Source organism: Stegodyphus dumicola, chromosome 8 (genome assembly GCF_044657685.1).
Source record: "Stegodyphus dumicola isolate Sdum_Otavi_A_Nest chromosome 8, ASM4465768v1".
Classification (NCBI taxonomy): domain Eukaryota; kingdom Metazoa; phylum Arthropoda; class Arachnida; order Araneae; family Eresidae; genus Stegodyphus; species Stegodyphus dumicola.
The window spans coordinates 77,693,762-77,717,902 of NC_140775.1; the positions used below are offsets into that span (position 1 = coordinate 77,693,762).

The following is a 24,141-nucleotide window of genomic DNA, read 5'->3' on the forward strand; positions in this document are numbered from 1 at the left end:
TATCGGATGAGTACCCGAGCGATTTTAGTTATGACAGTGATTAAGAATTCGTTCCTCCGACTTTTAGCCATGATATTTTGGATTCTGATGATGATGATGAACGAATCGTGCAAGAGGCTGCATGTCAGCAGGATGATTCAACTATGGCAGAAAATGTTATTTGGGAAAACGATTCAACATCAATGAAAAAAATTTCCTTTCATAAAATCCGAGTGTTTGCTCCAACCTGTTTCAGGTAACAATCCTATAGATTTCTTTCGTCATTTTTTTCACTGATGGTATCTTGGAAGAAATAGTTGCTGAAACTAATGATTATGCTCATAAAGTACTTTTTTGCAAGGAAAAAAAGAAACATTCTCGCATCAATGCTTGGAAGAGCACCACAAAAGAGGAACTCTTGGTATTTGTGGGATTGATCATACATATGGGAACTATACAAATCAACCGTATAAAAGATTACTGGAAAACAGATTCACTGTTTGGTTTACGTGTATTTTCAGAAAATATGAGCAGGAATTGGTTTTTGTTGTTACTGAGGGCATTGCACTTCGCAAAAATCCCAGATCAGAATACAAAGCTTCCAAAGGATCGACTGTATAAAGTAAGAGATATGGTGAATTTGTTCAACGCGCGAGTATCTGAAATATATTACCCAGGGCGTGAGATTAGTTTAGATGAATCGATGGTATTGTGGCATGGACGGCTTATATTCAGACAGTATATACCAAATAAACGTCACAAATGTGGTATCAAGTTGTACATGATCACGACCCCTGATGGTATGGTTCTGAAATTTATGATATATACAGGCATATTGGATGATTCTGGCAGAAAAGAACATGCAAAAAAAGTCGTTATGAATTTACTCGAGGGAATGCTGGATGTAGGAGATAGCATATTTATGGACAATTATTATAGGAACTGTCCAAATGTCTTGCTGATAGGAAAACTCATTGCACTGGGACAATCAGAAAGAACAGAAAGACATTTCCAAAAGAGGAAACGAAAAAAAAAACTGAAAAAAGGGCAAATGTAGCAAAGTATGCTAATGGTGTGATGATTGCAAAGTGGCAAGATAAGAGAGACGTCACTTACACTTTCAATGAATATAAAAATGATATGGCAGAAATAACAAACAAAAGAGGTGAAATTAAATCGAAAACTCTACCTGTAATTCAATATAATAAATTTATGGCCGGTATTGATAAGCAAGATCAGATGCTTGCTTATTATCCTTGTGAGAGAAAAACAATTAGGTGGCCTACGAAAATATTTGTGCATATTTTGCAAATAATGATGAACAATTCCCACTTTATCTATAATAAGTATTCCAATGAAAATACATCACTGTATGACTACCGTTTATCCGTGATACGAAGTTTACTGATACAGCCATCTGTTCTTCGTGCTCCTGTGTGTGATCAGTCTGAATCTGAACATGTGCTGAGTACATGGGAAGAAAAATTAGAAGAAAAAATTCTAAGAAAGCAATGCAAAAGTTGCTATTCCCAAGGGAAATGTAAAGATATGTTTGCAAATTTTGTAAAGGATCTCCTGGGTACTGCTTAGATTGTTCAAAGATAATACACAAATAACATTCTAGATGTATCTGTATAATGTCTTTGTAATTTTCTTGTTATAAATTCCTTTGTAATATGTATAATTGTCTGTAATACATATTGATATAAAAATAATGCATACTGTCACTTATTTTTCTTATTTAAATTTATTTTTTACATTCCACGCGCCAGCACGTAATGTGACATTTAGGGAAAATTTTGACATGTAGTGCCAATCACACACTGGTAATTAAAAAATTCTTTAATAAAAGGCTTAAATAATACTTAGGTATCACATAATTATCTTTTATTAATATTTTTAAATCATATTTCTTATAATAAGTATGTTGGCATCTGGATACAGTTTACTTCCATATGGGTGGCAATAACTATCAATCTAACTCCAGTGACTGGCAGTCAATGTGTTAACGTATTCTGGAATATCAACAAATTTAAACAAGGGCTATGACATATTATATTGTAGTTTCACAGAAGCATATTTTTATATTTGCTGAATTCTTTAGAAGTAATGAATTTGTTTTAATAAAGTCCTATTCTAAAACAGATATCAAATAAAATTATATGCAACAGATGTTGTTCCTAGTTAAAATAATTATTTTTGAGAAATAATTTGCAAAGTATGAAGTTTTGTAAAGAACTAAAATGAAAATACAACATATTAGAAGCTCTATTAATGAACTAAGACAACTTTTGAAAAAATGGTAGCAACATGGTAAACAGAATGTAACATGTGTTTTAAAAGAATAGTTTTCTTTAAAGTTCTTGTTAAAAGCCATGGTTTGAAGATTAAATTACACTGAGAAATATAATAATAAATTCTAAGTGGCAATCACAAATGGCATGAGTCTCCATATCAGAACCTTAGATATGTGAGATTATTTTAAAATTAGATGAGAATTGAGTGCTTCCCAAAATTAACACCAAGGGACTTCCTGAAATTTTAATATTTTCCACTGCTTAGTTCTCAGTAACAAAGCCTGACAGCAAGTAACTTACAAGACCAAGAATATTTGACCTGGACAAAAATGACTAGACACTGTTGCAAGCAGAAAATTTGAAGTTTTTGAGACTGAAGATTATTTCATTTATGATATTGTGCTTGTATGCAAATCTGTGGGCATGGAAGCTAACAATTAAGACTAAGACGAGTTGCTACAGAAACCTAGACATAAATTCAATAAAAAAGAACTGAGGCATCCTCAGATGCAGCAAGAAAAGGCAACTATGGAGGTATCCTTAGAGGAAGAAAGAGGGGAAAAAATGATGAACCTAGTACTTTGATCTGCAAAATGGAGTAAGGTGCAAAATTTCATGCAATGGTATTGCAAGTAAAGCAATAGCATGCTGTAGAAAAGCATTTTTAATGACAATGACTTATCTCACTTTAAAAACATTTAAAAATATAAAAAAAAAATCATATAACATAAATTTGAAATAAATCAGAAGCTGAAGGAATCCCAATCACAATCAGGTAATACTAACAGATACGAAAAAATAAAGGAAGATGCCTCAAGACAATTATTTGATGTTTGACCTGGAGGACCAAAAGGGAGTAAGATGCAAAATTTCATGTAATGATATCAAAGCAGCAGCAAGCTACAGCAAAGCAATTTTAATGATAATGACTAATGACTTATCTAGTTCAAAAATATTTTAAAACATAAACAACAAATAATTTATTAAATTTTAAATGAAAGAGAAGCCCAGGCAGTCTCAATCAGAATCAGATAAAAAAAATAAAGAAGGTATTTCAAAAGAAAAAATTACCTGATGTTTTTATGAAAGGAAACTTTTCATCCAAACAATGACATCTCATCACTTTTCATTCATAAATTTCTATCATCACTTTTATACCATTTTATTACTTTTCATTTATAATTCTCTATTTGTCTACTTTTCTCTGTACATGTACAGTCACAGTTGGGAAAATGTAACTGTAATTACATTGCAATTGTATAATCTAATTATGTGGTAACTGTGAAATCTAGTTACAATTATAATGTAATTGTAACATAATTGTAATTAGAATGTAATTATATAATCTAATAGAAGTTACAATATAAATGCAGTAACATAATTTATTACAAATACAATGCAATTGTAAATGCAGTAGGTAATTATAATTACATAATAATGAGGAAAGTTATTGCCCCTAATAATTTTCATTACATAGTCTAGGGAAAATGAGATCACAATAATCACAGTAAATGGTTTTAATTCCCTTAATTGGTTATAATAATTGCGATTAAGTTACAAGTCCCTGATTTAGTATTACAATTACATTGTAATTAAAAGATTTTAAATAACAGTTATATATTGTAGTTGCTTTAACTATAATTGCAATTACATTGTAATTGTAGCTGCAAATACTTATATTTGCAATTACATTGCAATTCAATTATTAATGTATTAAACTTCAAGTGAATAATGTCCAAGTCTGGGTACAATAGAATTAAAATCAGTTTTTGTCTATTTTATCTGTTTAATATTGGTTTACTTTTTTTTTGTGTGTGTGCATTTTAAATTTAACAATTTCCATTACTTTTCTACTGTGAATTTGTATTTAAAGTACTGTCGTAAATTTTAAATAAATGATCACCTGTGCTCCAGAAATGGATTAATCTATTTTGCATTGATTCCTATGAGGAAAAATTATTTCAGTTTACAAACATTTCTAATGACAAACAGCTATGAATTAAGTTCATGAATCGATGTTTCACTGTTGAGGAAAACAATATGTGTCTTACATTTTGACAGTGGTTTTCCATTTGCATTCTTAACTGTATCCTGTTTAAGAGGAAATCATATATATTGAAATATTTATATGGATTTCAATTGCATAAATGATTTAAATTTTACTCAAAAATTATCAGCTAAATTTTACAATTTTATGTCAGATTTAATTGATACTCAGTTTCTTGGATAATTACAATGCAAGGCACATTTTGTTATTCAGTTATTTCCAAATGCTAGCCAATTACCACTTTATTGTTTTAAAGCAAGAATCTCCAACCTTCTTGTATCTTGGAGCACATTCTAGAATATCAGTGGGGTGGTGGGCATATTTATTCTTTCAAAGTAAATTTGTAGAGAGGTAGTTAATAATATGCATAATATACAAAAAACATTTTATTCCAAAAATATAATTTTAAGATGTAAAAACTACTGATGGCATGTAAAATAAATAATAATTAAGTAGTACAGACAAAAGTCTACATAGCCTTTGTTTTACAATTCGTTGGTATAAAATTTCTTTATAAAAATGTAATTCATGAAGTCAGTAGTGATATTTGACATTGCATTTCATAGGCCATTGCTTCATAATTCTGGTAGTTTGATATTATTTTTGCTCATAAGTAATCATCAAGATGTTCATCTGTAAATTGAGTTCTATACTTTAATTTTATGACATTCATTGTTGAAAACTACAATGTTTGATATTTTTAATTTTTAATGAACAATAAGGTAAAAATTACCAATTGCCTAGGATCTAGGACAAACCAGGATATCTGGTAAGCAAACATAAACTTATAAACATATATGTTTACATTTCTCTAATTAATTATGAACTATTTTTTTTTCTTAACATTTTATTTAAAACTTAATTTTTTTTTTTTTTTTTTTTTTTCACCTTGGTTTCACAGCAGGGTACTAGTGTAAAATTGTTGTCAGGCACCATGTTGCCCGCAGACATAGGATTAGGAGGACCTCTGTTTTAAAGTATTAGAAAGCCTTTTACTCCAAGGTATTTCAAAATAACATAATTTAACTATGAATATGTTTTAAGGTTTTCATTGATTTAGAAGTTATTCAATACACAAAACGAAGGTCAAATAGAGTTGTCAGTATAATGAAAAACACACTGTCTTAACAAAATTGTGTTCAGTAAGAAGACATATCAGAGCAATCGCTGAGCTAAAAAAAAAAAAAGATTGGAGTTGAAAACTTTGAATTAATATAAGGCAAATCCTAGATCTCATTTTCCATGTCAGATTTATACCTTTTTTTAAATGCTAAATTTATTATTATGTTAGGTGAAACAATAAATTATTAAATGATTTCTGATATATATTTATTAACTTCACTTACTGCTTTGAGCCTCTGATATTCTGCTATTATTTTATCTTCCCTCTCTGATTGTTCTTTCATGATCTGCTTTCTTTTCAGTTGTTCCTCATTTGCTTTTGTTAATTCTTCCTGTAGTCAAATATTAATTAAATTTGTTTAATGTCAATGTCTGCTAACACATTGTCTAAACTGGATTTTTTAAAAGACATTAACATTTTGGCCTATATTACAGGATATTAAATAGGATATTTTATTATATTAAATCTATTAAGTATCAGAAATATTAAAATAAATTAAAGATATGAACAAAAAGTTATACAGAATTACAGGTCCCTAATTTATGTAAGTTACTTAAGTTATGTAAAAAATAGTATAACAGTACATTTTATTCCCTTCATTTGCATGATATATTTTATGCTTGGAACCATTTGCCCAGATTGGTATAGTGACTGGCAATGTTAGCTGCATGTCAGTGGGCTCAGGGTCAAATTCTGGAGAATGCTTAGATATGCTTAGATATTTGTCCATGTCTTTGTGGCATGGGAATTTTTAAAATACATGACAAGCCATAAATCCTCTCAAGTAGTTTGGTGTTAAAAGAAGACGAGTGGGACACAGTCTGATCTATACCCCAGGAGTTTCTCCTTCAAAATTGAGACAAACCGAAGCAAAGTCATACTATCACCTATAAAGTACCTAAGGTTCATGCTAATAGCAGTTGCAGTCTTGTGCTTCTTACCATGATGAAATTTGTTCTGATGTTACTGTCAGATAAATGAAGTAAGTCTCAACAACAATAACATGCTAAGAAATTTTATTTTTGTACGTATAGTGTACAATTCCTCCATTTTCACTCCACCTCTATATTCTAAGTTTTACATAATCAATGAATGTATTTTTCTGTGGTATTTATTACAGTTATAACTTATTAGGAATGTCAAAAATCTGCACTTTATTGCACTTATTACATTACTTACTCTGACTTGTACTAATTGACTTAAAGAATTAAATTTATACATCCAAATGAATAGTAAGCATATCCACATAAATGATAAAAATTATATGTGGTTTTTGAGCAAATATATAAAACAAATACTTTGACAGCATACACAGGCTTCCCTTTTATGTGCACACATTTCTTTTTTTACATATGGTGGCTTTTTAATTCTAAATGATTAATTTTACACAGCTTTACAAAAAAATTTTTGAAAGCTGCCATACATCTTTTAAATTGGATTAGACTGGATTATTTAATTTAAGAAAAGTTCATAAGAGTTCTGCCTAAACTCCATCCCTATTTTGATTAAGAGTCCTTGCAAAATGAAATCTGAGGGTTTGTACCCTTCTTTCTTTAAAACCAACTTCTCAACAGTTTTAAATGCCTTCATACCTCAAAATTACAAACATTTATCTCTTATTCAAAATCTGAATTTAAGTCCAGTGGTGTGAAAATCAGTCAGCATTTGCTCATGACTGTACCATACTATATGACAAACTCCAAGGAATAAAATAAAATGGTTAACTTAAAAATATATATATACAGTCAAAAGTCGTTAATTCAGACACTCATAATCCGGAATGATCTATAATCCGGACCTCAAAGCTAAAAACTTTCTGCGCATGCACCGCGTTGACACATGCACATAGGCGTTTACGCGTGCGAGTAAGACCTCTTACGACTGCGCATTTGCGTGTGCGCAAGCGCAGAATACGTTTTCGCGTGCGCGTTTAATGTATAACGGACGGTATAAGCTAAAATTATCTATTTCAGTTAATGTTGATGATTGCGTTGTTCTTTAACCTTCGAATTGGATGTGGCTTATTAATTTTTGCAGACTGTAAAAGCAATTTTATAAAAGTAAACTTGAACTTTCGATTATGTCAAATAGAATTTCCGATGCTGGAGCTCCCAAAGGATCTACAAAACGAAAGTATGTTTCGATGTCCATCAAACAAAAAGTGGAATTGCTGCAAAAAATGGATAAAGACATGAAGAAGGTGACAGAGAGGTTAGTGAAAACGAAAAAATTTCGATTGACAAGTTAGTCGGTATTCTCGGCACAGTAATTACGGGACTTGAACAGCGGAACTTTGCAACTGAACAAGAAATTATGTCTGTTTATAGAATTTAAGAGAAAGTATTATCACATAAAACGAAGCAATTTAAACAACTTAGATTGAAAGAAATGTTTAATAAAGTAAAAAAATAAATATTAAGCTTTTTTTTTTTGTAAATTTTGATACCCTTTAGATCATAATTGTTCTTTATTTCATAAATTACGGTTTCATATTTTTAATTTTAGAATTTCTGCATGCCATGTTACGAGATTTAAACTGATGATCTATAATCCGGAAAATCGATAATCCGGAATCGCCGAAGTCCCGACGAGTCTGGATTAACGACTTTTGACTCTATATACACTTTCAAGAAAGAAAAAATAAAAATTAGATATTGTTCTTTCATCAAATGTATGTTTCAATGGAATGCATCAAATATATATTTCAATCAAAAACAATAGAAACGTTCTACTGATATAGCAATAAATATTCAAACATTTTTATAATAAATATATAGACATATATGAAACATTAAATATATGCTTCCATATACGTTTCCAAAATATATGTTTCAGCCCCATATTTTTTAAGAATGACAGACATAACCAACAAAATGAAGCAGTTAATAATTATTTGATAAAAAATTAGCTAATTTAAATTTTATAAAATTCTGCTCGTCTTTAAACTGCTTTGGTAGTTCTCTTCTTAAAAGAGTTAGGTCTTTAGTTTTTAGTTGAAACTATTCAAGAAAAAAGTTCTAAATATAAAGCTTATAATCTAAGTTTTGTAGTAAATTTACACACTTTGCATGATAATTTATTGATTATATAATTCAACATACTGAAAAACAGCTTAGGTTTAAATAAGCCATATTTTAATGTTATTTATCAACAATTTAATAATAACCAGCTGTGAGAAAATCTGAAACATCATTATAGATGTAGATAATATTTTTCTGTAGTAAAGCATAATTTTATTTTATCCTTAAGGAAAGTTCACAACACATTATTTACACAACATTTTAATTTTTTTAACTTTTAAACGCTATATGCCCAAATCAAAAGATACATAAGATAATTTTTACAGCAGAAAATTAAAAAGTTATATCAATTTTCATTTTTTTAAATAAAGATGAAAATCACCAAAATAGCTTGTTTTTTAAGCTGCTTGTTCTTCATTTCCTGATACTCTCTCATTTGGTCTTCTTTCAGTTTTTTCAGCAATATTTCCCCTTCTTTTATTTTTCGCTCTTCATCTAGTAATCTCCTTTCTAAGTTTTCTTTTATCTGCTCTTGCAGTTTTGCTGCTGATCTACAGTAAGTAGATATCATGAAACAAATATTATGAAATACTTTTATCTTTACAAAAAGAAAGACAATTTATTTTAAATAAAGCGATAAAAAAATCAACTTTTGAAATTAAACCTATTAAAGAGCCCATTAACATTAATCAAAGGTAGCAAGTACAGTGCTTGGCTGAAATATCAATAATGTCACCAACTACATCACCTAAACTCAAATCTATGTTATTGTGCATTAATAATAAATAAGAAGAAAACATTCAGTGTACAGACATTTAATAATATAAAATTATCAGCAACTAATTGACAACAAAACTGTGCCAAAGGATATAAACATAATGATTCCAGATAATTTTGGTTTTTTAGTAGTGGTTGTCTCCTTAGAAAAATGACATTCAAAAACATGTTTCTTATTTATGTTCCCAACACAGAAGGTTGGCTTAGAGAGATGACTGCCATGAGAGGGTTCACTGTATTTTAAGAGCATACTTTCATTATTTAGATGACTAGTCGCAGATTAATAAATGAAAGAATAGACATTTATTTGCATAACTTCCCCAAAATATGGATTCAAGTAAAAAAAAAATTGGGAGGGAGGAAGAGAACATGGAAAAATAAATTATATTGTTTACTAAAAATATAAAAATCCATATTTTGTATGACATTAATAACTAATCAGCCCATTAATAATTTTAGAGACTGAATATTGTAATCATAAATATCAGGGACCTTAGCTCAGTATCACCAGATACCAAAATTTATTAGTTAATTATTGCCAAATAATCTATCACATAATTTTTCTGATATAACATTAAAAAAGGAAAAATAACATGCACAATTAAAAACTGGTTTATAACTAAATTTTATGATAGATCGGTTTATTTGATTATGGCAAAGCACTCAAGGGCTATCTGCCTGAGGAAAAAGAATGCCTTTATGGAGGACTTTCTAAAGAAAACTGGCTCCTATACATGTTACACAACAGGGAAAAACCACAAAAAAAATTGCAGCCAGCCCATTCCCATGTATTCAAATCCCAGACTGAACTACCAGTGTTCAGCAACTTTAACGCTCAGCCACTGGTGGGTAAATTGTACAACAGGAATTTTGTAAAACACTTTTATTAGAAATGCTTGATCAAATTTTGGCTGCATGAATTAAAAGGAGTAAAAAATAGTTTTTAAGGTTTAGTGTTTTTACAAATTGAAAAATTGAAAAAAAAAAATCACTTGTAAGCAGCTTCTTTTCTTCTTTCTTCAATTTCTCTCTCTTTTAAAACTCCTTCTCTTCTTTCTCGTTCCATTATTTCATCCAGATCTGCTTCTGCCATAGCATGTTTCTTTTTTATATGTTTCTTTTCTTCAACCTGAGCATCTCTTATTGCCTGAACTTTAGCACTCAATATTAGCTAAACAGTGATAAAACAGATATGCCTTAAATTACTCACTAAAATATTGCAAATTTTTTTTCAGAAAATATCTGTATTTCTTACATACAGCAAATAACTGTTGTCACATTACAAGCTGTATAACAACCTTCAAGCAATGGATTTAAAAAAAAAAAAAAAAAAAAAAAAAAAAAAAAAACCTCTTCTAATATTTAAAAAAAACTTGATTGACCTATTTATTATAATTCATTACTAAAAATGAAATCTATTAATGTATCTCTTCCCAAATTTAATTTACTATAAATATCCCTTTAAAGAACTAAACTCAATTTTTTAATTGTTCTGTTTAATAATTAATTTTAGCTCAATGTTTCATTCCTTAGATTTAGAGATCTTTCAGAATATTAATAAATGATTAGTGCTTTTTCAGTCTTTCTGTCGTCACTTCAGTACAATAATCAGGAAAATAAATGAAATAGACTAATAAAACAAGCTTTGTGATGAATAATGCTCGGCTAAAATATAAACTGATAAGTTTTTGAGTTCATTTAACATTTTTGAGCCCATTTAGCTAAGAAGCTTGGTACACTGCTCAAAAAAAAAAAAATGGGACAGTGCTATATCTCCCGTTCTACTCGGCCGATTGACAAAATTCAAACTGCGTTTTTCATGTCTCGAAAGCGCGACTTAGGATATATATTAGATTTATATATAGCACTATTCTAACATAAGTATTTTGACACAAAATCGGACTTTTTCTGAAATAACATACCAATTTTTTTCCATATTTCGATTCTACGACTCAAATTATGCCAGAACACCAAGTTTTGTAAAAATCGTATGACTAGTTCTTAAAATATTAGCTCTCAAAATTTTAGCTCCTCAATGTTAATTGAATTTGGCAAATATTTATTAATATCTCTTTTTTTATTAAACTTTTTTGATTTTTTCTCTCACATTTCGAAATTTAGGTTCATTCCAAATAAAATTTACCCATTTTCTGTGTTTTATTTTTTAAATTTCTATTTTTAAATAATTTTTATAAATTTTTCTAAAAAAATTTTGAATTATAACCTATAAAATTTTTACCATCATCATAAAGTAGGTGTATTTTTAAGCATATCTGCAAAAAAATTAGAATTTTTTATTCAAAATTTTTTAAGATATACACGAATTTACATATTTTCGTGTTTTGAAATTTGGCATCTTTTTTTGAGCGATAATAACGCCAAATGTGGTCTATGGATTTTTGTTACACCTGAATTGCCACAGCTATTTTTAAAATTACATTTCAAGTAAAATTTTACGGAGAATTAATTATATGAAATTTTTTCCCTCAATAAGGCGAAAAGCTATTTTTTAAAATTATAGATGATATTATTCAAATTTTTAACAATTTTTTAAATTTCTCTCTTTCTTCCTTTTTTTAAAAAAAAAATAAGAGTACATTTTTCTAAGAGTAAATTTTTACCTTCGGCGTTTTATCGTCTGCTACTTTACTTAGTTTAAATCGAATTGTCTAATACTGAGAATTTTCGTTTAATGTATATTTGAATTTTATCAAAATATTTTATGACATTAACTGCATAATTTATTTCTAAACAAACTGTTGCTTTTGAAGTGGCTGAAAGAGCGGCAGATACTATTATCCATATTTTTAAAGCACAGTATATTTTTATAGAAACATAAGATTTAGAATAATCATTTATATAAGTCAAATTATGATATGTATAAACATACAACCCTTTAGAGACTGAATTAGTGGAAGTTCAATGGTTATGTAAAAATGATCTGCAGCTGCTTAATGGCTGGATAAGTCAGCAGGTTCTGTGGACAAGTAAGAATAATTATATAAACGACACCCAACATTCTGGATTCAATTAACAGCGAGGATACGATGTTTATTAAATGAATTTAAGAAGTTTTAAAACATAAAAAATCAACTCATTTTTTATCCTAAAATGTATTTTTGTGCGTAGCGTATTTTCATTACATCCTTAAAATTCTAATTTAAAATGTAATTGTCAAGAACTGAATCCTAATCATCAGTAATATAATAAGTAATTATTACAGTTATTAATAGATACGGTTATGAATAAAGTAATACGGTTATTAATAAAGTAATTGCAAATATTTCAAAAAACTTTCTGTCTGAATGCAAATATTTTTCTATGCAAAATTTTTAATTTTATATTCATCAAGATTGCACACGATATTATTTATTTGCACTTCAATTTTTACCATCAGCTCTAGCAGAAGTTACAAATCAATTATATTTAATTAAGGATTGGATTGGATTATTTAACTATGGCAAAGCACACGAGGGCTATCTGCCTAAAGGGAGGGATGCCTTTGTGGAGGACTTTCTAAGGTAAACTGGCTCTTATACACATTACACATGGGGAAAACCACGAAAACGCCCATGCAGTCAGCCTGTTCACGGGATTCGAACTTCAGACCGAACTACCAGTGCTCAGTATCTTTACCGCTCGGCCGCTGGTGGGCTATTTAATTAAGGAATGACCATCGAAATTTAGAAACAGCATACTGTAACAGCAATTCAATTATTGGTGCCGTATCTTTCATGTTACTCCCGATTGGTAAGCTACATGATTTTTAATGAGTATTCGGGTTTTGCTAGTAACTTCACTTGGAAATCGCACTTAAACTAGGTTATTTGGTTATTTGAACATAGAAAGAACATGGGAGCTATTCGGTTAAGATGCTTTCATAGAGAACCTTTGTAAATAGAACCTAAAAAACTACGAAAACCATGCAGCCTGGGTTAGACTTCGCAACAAACAATTAGTATTTAACAATCTTCAAATGCTAGGCAACTGGTGAGGCTCCAATTAAATCTTCAATTTAATATTTTATTTGTAAATATTTAAAATATTGTTGTATACTTAGACACAAAAAGCAGAATTTAAGTTTTGTTAACTCGTTAGTAAACTACCAAGCCGTAGTTGCAAATGAATATTCAATTTCTTTTGCAATAATTATATTCACTTAATATTCTTGGAATATGAGCTAAAGAAGGAACGTTCTCGGAAGATTAAAGAAGTGTTTAAATTCAGTGATATAAGGTTTGTCTTACAAGCTCAGGATCAAAACGATTCTGCAATTGCCCCAGTAGTTGACTTGTAAATGGCTGTGAATTAAGCAGATGATTTTTAATCTTATGTTTTCAGTCAGAAAACGTATTCCAAATGTTTTGTATTGCATGACAATGCATCTTTTCATTATTCAATAACCAGTCGGAGAACCGCTTGTGTTCCGAAAATAAGTACGTGTACTCAATCGTCCTGTATGTTTTTCAAATTTGTCTTCTTGTGATATTTTTTCTTTCCCAAAAACTAAAGTTGCCTCTCAAAGGAAAGTTTTTTGATATTGAAGAGAATAAAGGAGTATGACATCTACTTTTAGAGGCATGTCAAAAACAGATCTCTACGAGCCTTCTCTTCCATTACATGTTGTGCAGTCAGACAAAAAGTTGTATCAGCGTAAATTCTATAATCTATTTTTATTACACTTTATTAACATACACTTTACTTTATTAACATACAGTGAATATATATTAAATCTTTTACTTCAGCTTAAGTAATTCGGAAATTTTGATGGAATTGTTGTCGGAACTAGGACTTAGAAGATAAATCAAATTAAATATTTCGATAACCCAATAAATTCAAGGTTGAATTTCAATATTTTATTTTCTAAGGGAGGGGAAATGTTTTCAGTTTTGATCCATTATCCTAAGTATATTTGCTTCAATTCTTTATTTTTCCATAAAAGCGAAAAATTTACGTATGGTATACATATAATGCATAGCTTCAAATGAAAATTTAATTATATACGGACTGGTTATAATTAAAGTTCCACATTGAAATGGTCATAAAACGAAAACTACTGGATCAAATGTTATCAAACCTGGTAATCGTGTAAAGGAGGTCATAGGAATTTATTTTCCGCGAAAAAAGGAAGTTCCAAACCTCACCACCAGGGGGGAAATGGCTCTGTATGCAATATTTTTAAACGAAATATGGGTCGGAATCTAACTTAACCTTTTGTTACACGGGTTTATATGTTGTATACCCTTAAGAAATTTTGAAGTAAGCAAATTACCATTTAAAGGCATTAAATTCGATAAACGTTGAGTGTGCGATCCGTGTAAGTGAGAAATTCTTCCGTGAAAACCACGAATTAGCGATTAGAAAATGTGAGATCGCAAATCACTCGCACAAGTGCGTACAATCTGGAAATCGTTTTCTTACAGATCGCTAATTTGTAATTTTTGAAGCCTGAATTCAGCCCTAAAACATGAAGATACTGATTCAAAACGCTTTTAATCGATTTGGGCCAAAGAAATCCCTCATGTTATCTATCTAGTTCCATTGCATTCCCCTACTGCATTCGACTGCATAGCAGTCATTCCACACCGTTTAGTGTTGAATGACAGCTAGTTTTATAATTGAACCATTTTTCTCTAAAGAGCAGTCGACAGCTGGACCACTGTGATTGCAGCTCACTTAGAGTCAATGTTAAAATGTTTCGTGATACATGAACTGCAGTAACGTGGCATTTTAGATACTCTGATTTTTATGCAGGGCTGGGCCCCACCTCACGTGTGTAGCACAGTTACTTAGGCAACATTTCACGAATGAACGTCTTATAGGCCAACACTTCCTCTCTTCCCACCAGACCTCAACCTCTGTGACTTTTAGCTATGGGGTTTTCTCAAAAGCACTGTTTATGGTGATAATCTAAACAATTTGGGAGAAATGAAAAAATGACATGTCCGTAACATTCCTCCTGATATGCTAAGAGCTGCTGTTGAGAATGCAGTAACAGGATTTAACTTGCTTTCGGAAAATGCTGGACGCTACCTTGAACATGCTTTGTAACACGTTTCGGAAAATATTAAACACATTTTAAACAGATGTTTTCGTGTCTTATTTCATTTAACAATCTTGTATGCAGCGCCATTTTCCCCCTGGTGGTGAGTTTTTGAACTCTTTTTTTTTTTTCCGCGAAAAATAAATTCTCATAACCTCCTTTACACGATTCCCAAGTTTGATAACATTTGGTACAGTAGTTTTCCTTTTATGACCATTTCAAATTGAACTTTAATTATAACTACCATGTAAATTAAACTTTAAACATTTGACAGTTTGGTTCAAGTCCCAGCTTTAAAAATATATATAATATAATTAAAATATATAAATATAATCTTTTATATTAATCCTCTTAGAAAGAATGTTTTAAGAAGCTAATTTTTCTCTCGCGTTATAGATTGTATAAAAAAAACATGATCTTTAATATGATTTAGATTGTTTCAGCGGATATAAGAATCAGGTTACTCGGTGGTACAGAATAAACCCTGCTGGACTGTTTTATTTCTTTGTCATTCATCAAAAATATTTTAATTAAAATATTTATCCTTTGGACTTCGCTTTAAACTTTATTTATAGTTAAAATGACTAGAAAATGAAAAGCTGTCTTCGTCTGAAACGTAATTCATGTAATTGATATTTTAAAAAATTGACAAGAATGCAAAATGTATGGAAGTCTAGCAATCGAAAAATCTTAATTTTCTTGTGGGTGCACTGAAAATAACTGTAGAAGGAAAGAATAAAATTAAGGAGAAAAGTAAGCAAAAATTTGCAGGGAAATTTGGCTGTCAGACATACCAAGATGTTTCAAAAAGTTGGATGCTTTTGAATATACTTTCAGGATACTTCAAAGAATTTAGATGTTCAAAGAAAAAACACTTGGACGTGTACACCAGCAAATACCATCAATTGAGCTTGTAGTTAACAGAAAAGACAAAAATGATATCATTGCAGATTAAAGTGAAGCGCGACTGGTTTTAGACTATATGGTTGTATAAATTTAAATCATGTTATATAACATCATATCGTATCATAAATGGAGAATCCCATGATTTTCTCATTCGAATTATTTGAAGATTCAGGAGTTTATCCAGTGATGTATGTGGATGTCACCTAAAGATCTTATTTTGTTTTCCTGATGAAACAGCGGCCGAGCGATAAAGTCGCTGAACGCTGGTAGTTCTGTCCGAGGTCCGAATCCCGCGAACGGGCTGGCTGCATGGGCATTTTTGTCGTTTTCCCCATGTGTAACGTGTATGCGAGCCAGTTTCCCTTAGGAAGTCCTCCACAAAGGCATCCCTTCCCTTAGGCAGATAGCCCTAGAGTGCTTTGTCATAATTAAATAAACCAAAACCTCTTGATTAAACCAGTCTTTCCTTACATCTCATACCTTCAAAATGTTTAGCCTCTAACGACTGATAAAGGCTCTGACCAAATATTGATGAAATGGATTGAATTGGATTATTAAGTTACGTCAAAGCATGGCTATCTGCTTAAAAGGAAGGATGCCTTTGTGAAGAACTTTCTAAGGGAAACCAGCTGGCATACACGGTACACATGAGAAAATCCACGAAAACGCCTATGCAACCAGCCCGTTTACTGGGATTCGAACCCCGGAGTGAACTACCAGTGTTCAGCGACTTTTTACCGCTAGGCCATTTGTGGGCCTTTATGAAATGGAAGGCGATAACTTTATTTAAAATGATTGTCAGAAATATCAAGATATTTTGAAAATTTGGATGCTTTTTAATATACTTGCGGAATGCCTAAAGAAAAAGAGCAAGAATAAAGTAGAAAGCTTGAAGAAAAAGAGAAGGAAAAATAAATTTTTGCGTAAAATTTAGCATTTGTATTTTTTTTTAATTTAAAACTTTTTAATCTTATGATATTTGATTCTTACGATTTCAAAAATAAAATATTTTACTAAAATATGAATAACATTTAAGAAGCCAAATGTAGGATAAAATTGTGTAAATCAATGGGCACAATGTTAAAACTGTTTAAAGCAGTGTATGCAAGTCATCCTAAGTTAAAATGTCGCAATTCTAAGTTAAATGTCTCTCTTATTTATATATATCTTTTCTGAATAGAACATTGAAAGGTGTGTTAACTGTGCTTTACTGTATTTTCTCTTTTAATATATGCAGTTTTTAAATGCATCGTAGTCTGTGTTACAAAGTATTCCTCCGAAAGAAACGCAATTCAAATAAATAAAATCAAATTATGGAAAATTTATATTAATAAATATATTTAAAATGCTCAATTCGAAGGAATAAATAGAAATTTTTAAAACAATTATCTGAAGAGACAATGCAACACAAACAATTAAAATAAAAGTATAAGAATTTTAAAATTACCTAAAATAATAACTATGACAAAAAATATATATAAAGAAAACTATTTGAAAAAAAAATAAACGCTACACCTTTATTTACGCAGTTCGAATAGGTAAATAGAAATTTTTAAAACAGTTATTCGAAAAACACCATGCAACTTAAACAATTAAAATGAAATTCGAAAAAGAAAAAATTACATAAAATAATAAGTTATAATAAAAAATATAATATAAAGAATATTATTTGGAAAAAAGGAACGATGGTGACTTTTTTTCCTCTCACGGTAAAGGAAACTAGGTTGCCATATATTAAGAAGTTCGCCAAGTGAACTATTCTTGGCGCAAACTGACAAAAAAGTGCCAACATAAATTTGTGAATTTATCCGTAAATTTCGCTCCACATTTTACAAAATTTCATATTTAGGCGTAATTTGAGTCGTAGAATCGAAATATGTAAAAAAATTGGTATGTTATTTCAGAAAAGTCCGATTTTGTGTCAAAATACCTATGTTAGAATAAAACTATATATAAATCTAATATATATCCTAAGTCGCGCTTTTGAGACATAAAGAACGCAATTTGAATTTTGTCAATCGGCCCAGTAGATCGGGAGATACAGGACTGTCCCATTTTTTTTTTTTTTTTTTTTTTTTTTTTTTTTTTTGAGCAGTGTACATTAGGTTTATAAAACAAAGTTTGTTTATTGTATTTTCAGTTTTGGGAGTATTATCAGGATGTAAGATAATATAAATAAAGACAGACTCCAACTTATATATTTTGTGTACTTCATGTTCTGTGTACTTCTAACAGAATTTTTGGACAATAAAGTATGGAATAATTAAATAAAGAACAAGATGATGAAACTATTTACCATTTCCAAAAATTCAAGTGTTATTTTTACTTATGATACATAAATTCTACCTTATTTATATTGCACTACAAAAATGTAAACGTCAACAAATGTGAATACCTTGTTAATTTCCTTTATTTCCTCATTCTGCTCTCTAATAGCTTCATTGGCTTTTTCTCTCAGATATTCCATTTTCTGCTTAGCTTCTTCTTCTAATTCAGTGAGTTTCTCATTTTTCTTCCTCATTAAATCCCAAGTTTCAAATTCTACTCTTCGAGCCTCCTGCTCTTTCTAAATTATAAATCAAGGAAATTCTCTGTAAAAAAAAAAGAGATGCAGTGCATGGGTTCTTTTTTTTTCCCTCCTCAGAATATTTTTTAAATGTAATATTTAAAATTACTTTAATATTTAGAGTTGCCATTTTTTATAACATATTAAAAAATTTTGATTGACACTGTATGTAACTGCTTCCATAGTGTTGATAGCCCCCTTTTTTCAGTCTTTCTTCAATTCTTCTTATCAATGTTTAGTTTTATTAATAAAATTAACTACACAGCCTTTTTTGCTTTTTAACTTTTTTTTTACTAAACATCATTTTGTTTGCATTTATGCCCCATAAAATTTGTTGCAAAATCACAAAAACTTTAAAAGTAGTATATCCTTATAATTAAAGCTCAAGTATTAAATGTTGCCCTACATCGTTACATACTATATTCACTATCTTAAAAATAAGACAATATGTTTAGTTTCGATCACCACAGTAAATTTACAATAAAGGCCTGCTATACAGTCAAAAGTCGTTAATCCGGACACCCATAATTCGGAATGATCTATAATCCGGACCTCAAAGCTAAAAACTTTCTGCGCATGCACCACGTTGACACATGCGCATAGGCGTTTACGCGTGCGAGTAAGACCTCTTACGACTGCGCATTTGCGTGTGCGCAAGCGCAGAATACGTTTTTGCATGCGCGTTTTATGTATAACGGACGGTATAAGCTAAAATTAGCTAATTATCTAAATCAGTTAATGTTGATGATTGCGTTGTTCCTTAATTTTCGAATTGGATCCGGCTTATTATTTTTTGCAGACTATAAGATCAATACTATAAAAGTAAACTTGAACTTTCGATTATGTCAAGTAGAATTTTAGATTCTGTAGCTCCCAAAGGATCGTTTTGTTTGATGGGCACCGAAGTATGTTTCGATGCCCATCAAACAAAAAGTGGAATTGCTGCAAAAAATGGATAAAGACATGAAGAATGTGACAGAGAGGTTAGTGAAAACGAAAAAATTTCGATTGACAAGTTAGTCGGTATTCTCGGCACAGCAATTAACGGGACTTGAACAGCGGAACTTTGTAACTGAACAAAAAATTATGTCTGTTTATAGAATTAAAGAGAAAGTATTATCACATAAAACGAAGCAACTTAAACAACATACATTGAAAGAAATGTTTAATAAAGTAAACAAATAAATATTAAGCTTTTTTTTTTTTTTTTTTTTTTGTAAATTTTGATACCCTTTAGATCATAATTGTTCTTTATTTCATAAATTACGGTTTCATATTTTTAATTTTAGAATTTCTGCATGCCATCTTACGCGATTTAAACTGATGATCTATAATCCGGAAAAATCGATAATCCGTAATAACCGAAGTCCCGACGAGTCCGGATTAACGACTTTTGACTGTATTAAATTTAAGTATAATAGTGGTTAAACGAAATGGTGGAGAAAATTAATAGTAAATCCCTGGACCAGTGGTGCAGCTAGAACTCTTGGGCCCCTACGCAAAAAATTTTCCTGCCACCCCAATAAATTTACTGTGCTTAAAAAAGGGGGGGAAGAAAGTCTATTTAGAAGTCTAGATTTGCGGGGATTTTTAAATAAAATCCAGTAGGCTTTACATGCAAGTATATTTCGAGTTTCTATATAAAATCTGCGCCAATCCAAGTTTTTTTTTTTTTTTTGCTTAATTTAGCAAGCTGGTAAATAACTGGTTATGTTATAAACTGACAGACAACATGATAGGTAAACGTACAAAAAAGAAATTACACTAATATATAGCACTCTGTGATCAACAGAGCTTACGAACATAATTTATGTAATAATATACAAGTCATAAATAAGAACTTTTATAATGTAAATGATATGTTTGTTAAATATAAAACATATTTATCATAAATTCCATAAAGAAAACTATTTGAACATACAATTTTTGTAGAAAATATGCATGGTAAAGTTTTCCCCCTTTCTTTTAAGAAAACTTTTTGGTACAATAACTACTTGAATACATGATTTTTATACATGTTTTAAGTTTAAATATGTAAATGTAGTTCAGCAGGACATTCATGGACCCCCTAAGACTTCGGGCCTCTATGCGACTGCATTCCTTGCATACCCTTATTTATGCCAACCCAAAACTAATCATTTACCATTTCTTTCACAGTTCCATTCTTTAAAGGCTAATACATAGTTTCTAAAGAAAATCTTAAATGTACATACAGATTTCTACACATTTAGAAAACTCTCCTGTGTGGTAGTTCATGGTCACTTTCAAAGCAATTAATATAAATGCCTGAATACCTGAATATCTACTCAATATTTGCATACTTATTGAAAATAGAAATATGTCTATTATTATAATACAACCCCATGATATTGATTAATATTACATTAATTCTAAATAGACACAAAAAAATAGACTGATGTTTAATAGCTAAAGTTATATGAATACCTGAAGTTGTTCTCTAAGTTTAATTTGTTCTGCTTTTTTGGCTGCTTCTTCTTCATTAATCTTTGTAGCTGCGGCCTTCTGTAGCTGTTCTAGCTTCTCTTGCTTCATAAACCCTATTACTTTCTTTGGACCTGGTTTAGGAAGCCTGCAATGAGGAAAAGAGGAAATTTAATAAGATTATTAAAAAAAAAAAAAAAAAAAAAAAGAATAGGTTTAAATTTCCCATTGTCACAATGACTAGTATTGTTAACACAGTGGATGTACAAATATAGATAGGAATTATTAAAGTAAAATTAATAAATTTTGTAAACAGGAGTAAACTGAACTGAAAGAGACTATCTCCTAATTTTATCAAATTTGATTCTTTATTAACTATGACAGAAAATGGAATGGATCCTTACTGTTACAGGACAAAATGCAAAAAATTTTTAGTATTTTCTGATTATCTGCCTCTCCTTCACAAAAAGTTGTCAGCTTTTTGCAACTATGTGAAATAGGGAAAGATATTTATTTGGCTGTCTTTACAGTGTATAGGTACTATTATGTTCATATATAATAATAAGAAGCACTTTAGAAAAAAGAAAAATTGATATGAGAAACAAAATCTTCATGGCCAATATTTAAATTTTTACAGCCAGTTACTACCATTCCACATAATGACAGTTAAAAAAAAAGTATGTAAATGCACATTTGCTCAAACATGTGTGGTACAAGCATATATGGGATTGTATACTTGAAAACATATTAAACGCATGGCAGTTCTACAACATGTCCAAAAAAAAAAAAAAAAAAAAAAGAATGCAAAGTGTCAGGAAGTACACAATTTTCTATAGAAAGCTACAAATATGTGAAAACTTGATATTTCTGACGAGAGATATTATATTTGATTTTCTTTATAAGGCACCAGAATACCCATAAGACATATTTCTCACATTAAGGAAAATTTGGTTGATCTTTACATTACGGTAACTGGTAGTTTGGCGACATTTTGGAGGCGATAAAGGTTACTACCTGGGACTTTGGTAATAATGTGAGCAGTACTGAGTTCCGATTACGCATTATTTTGTGTGGGGGAAATGAGAGATCATGGGATATGTCATGTGATATTAATGGACGAATTACGGTTCTTTAATCGGAAAAGGGGGGAAATCGGGAAAAAATCTGTATTTGGCTTTATTCTGTGTTGTGTGAAATAGTGTTTGTGAATTTTTGGATCCCATGGCCGTAAGTAAAGTGAATTCGAAATGGGTATTTAGTGGTATTGAAAAGGATAGTAAGAAATGTTTTTTAAGGTTGTGTGAGAGAGAAATAAACATGTTTTATTATGTTATTTATTTTACCTGGTATCTTGCTTTGAAAGATAAGTATGATTTTAAAGATTCTGAAAGAGAATGAAGAAAAGTGTATCCGCCACGTAATGAAGATTCTGAAGGAGATTAGGTAAGTTAGTATTTTTAATTATTTTTATGCATTGTTGGAAATGTAAGGTGGAAAGGAATTTGGTATTATTGGGAAAATTGTTATTAGCAATGATTTAGTTTAAAGTAATTAGGATTGTAAGGTAATTTTTATTAATTGAATGTATGTGCTCATGTATATTTTAAGTGGTGTTTTTGAATTTAATTATATTTTAATGAAATGATAGTTATTTTGTGAATTTTATACTTGTAGGAATTTGGTGTATGTTTAAGTTGAAATAAATGTGCATGGAAATAATTTAAATATTTGATAATAAATATTTGTAATGCTTCATGTATGAATTCGTTGGTGATGTGTATAATGTAATAGATGATTTAGAGGTAAAAGTTTTTGGATATTTTACTTATTTTATATGTGGAAATGTTCATATTTGTAAAGGGTAAATACTTTTTCGCGATCATGTAATTTCATATATGTTCTTTTTACCGGGTTTAAAGATTGAGAAAATTGTCATGTATTTTCGTGAAATTTTTTTAATTTATGAGATAAAAGCAGTGTACATGGATATAGTGAAGAGTGTGCGCAATGCCATTTTTGTGCAATTCTGGGATGTTTTTTTAAGTAAAAATAAGTCGACGTGTACATGGTTCAGTGATATTTTAATGAAATGATAGTTATTTTGTGAATTTTATGCTTGTAGGAATTTGGTTTACGTTTAAGTTGAAATAAACGTGCATGGAAATAATTTAAATATTTGATACTAAATATTTGTAATGCTTCATGTATGAATTTGTTGGTGACGTGTATAATGTAATAGATGATTTAGAGGTAAAAGTTTTTGAATATTTTATTTATTTTATATGTGGAAATGTTCATATTTGTAAAGGGTAAATACTTTTTCGCGATCATGTAATTTCATATATGTTCTTTTTACCGGGTTTAAAGATTGAGAAAATTGTCATGTATTTTCGTGAAATTTTTTTAATTTATGAGATAAAAGCAGTGTACATGGATATAGTGAAGAGTGTGCACAATGCCATTTTTGTGCAATTCTGGGATGTTTTTTTAAGTAAAAATAAGTCGACGTGTACATGGTTCAGTGATATTTTAATGAAATGATAGTTATTTTGTGAATTTTATGCTTGTAGGAATTTGGTTTACGTTTAAGTTGAAATAAACGTGCATGGAAATAATTTAAATATTTGATACTAAATATTTGTAATGCTTCATGTATGAATTTGTTGGTGACGTGTATAATGTAATAGATGATTTAGAGGTAAAAGTTTTTGGATATTTTATTTATTTTATATGTGGAAATGTTCATATTTGTAAAGGGTAAATACTTTTTCGCGATCAGGTAATTTCATATATGTTCTTTTTACCGGGTTTAAAGATTGAGAAAATTGTCATGTATTTTCGTGAAATTTTTCGAATTTATGAGAAAAAAGCAGTGTACATGGATATAGTGAAGAGTGTGCGCAATGCCATTTTTGTGCAATTCTGGGATTTTTTTTAAGTA

The 24,141-nt window shown here is 29.9% G+C and overlaps 1 protein-coding gene across 1 annotated transcript in view; it reads right to left on the reverse strand.

Annotated features, from left to right (window-relative positions):
* The window catches only part of LOC118203792 (cilia- and flagella-associated protein 45-like), a 51,958-nt gene that overhangs the window by 21,094 nt on the left and 6,723 nt on the right, over positions 1–24,141 (reverse strand). Inside the window, exons 4-8 of the mRNA XM_035376077.2 lie at positions 21,204–21,348; positions 18,588–18,758; positions 10,236–10,414; positions 8,849–9,017; positions 5,670–5,777 (exon numbers count right to left, since the gene is read on the reverse strand). Of these exons, the coding sequence (XP_035231968.1) occupies positions 5,670–5,777; positions 8,849–9,017; positions 10,236–10,414; positions 18,588–18,758; positions 21,204–21,348 (772 nt within the window). The remainder of the gene's footprint in view (positions 1–5,669; positions 5,778–8,848; positions 9,018–10,235; positions 10,415–18,587; positions 18,759–21,203; positions 21,349–24,141) is intronic.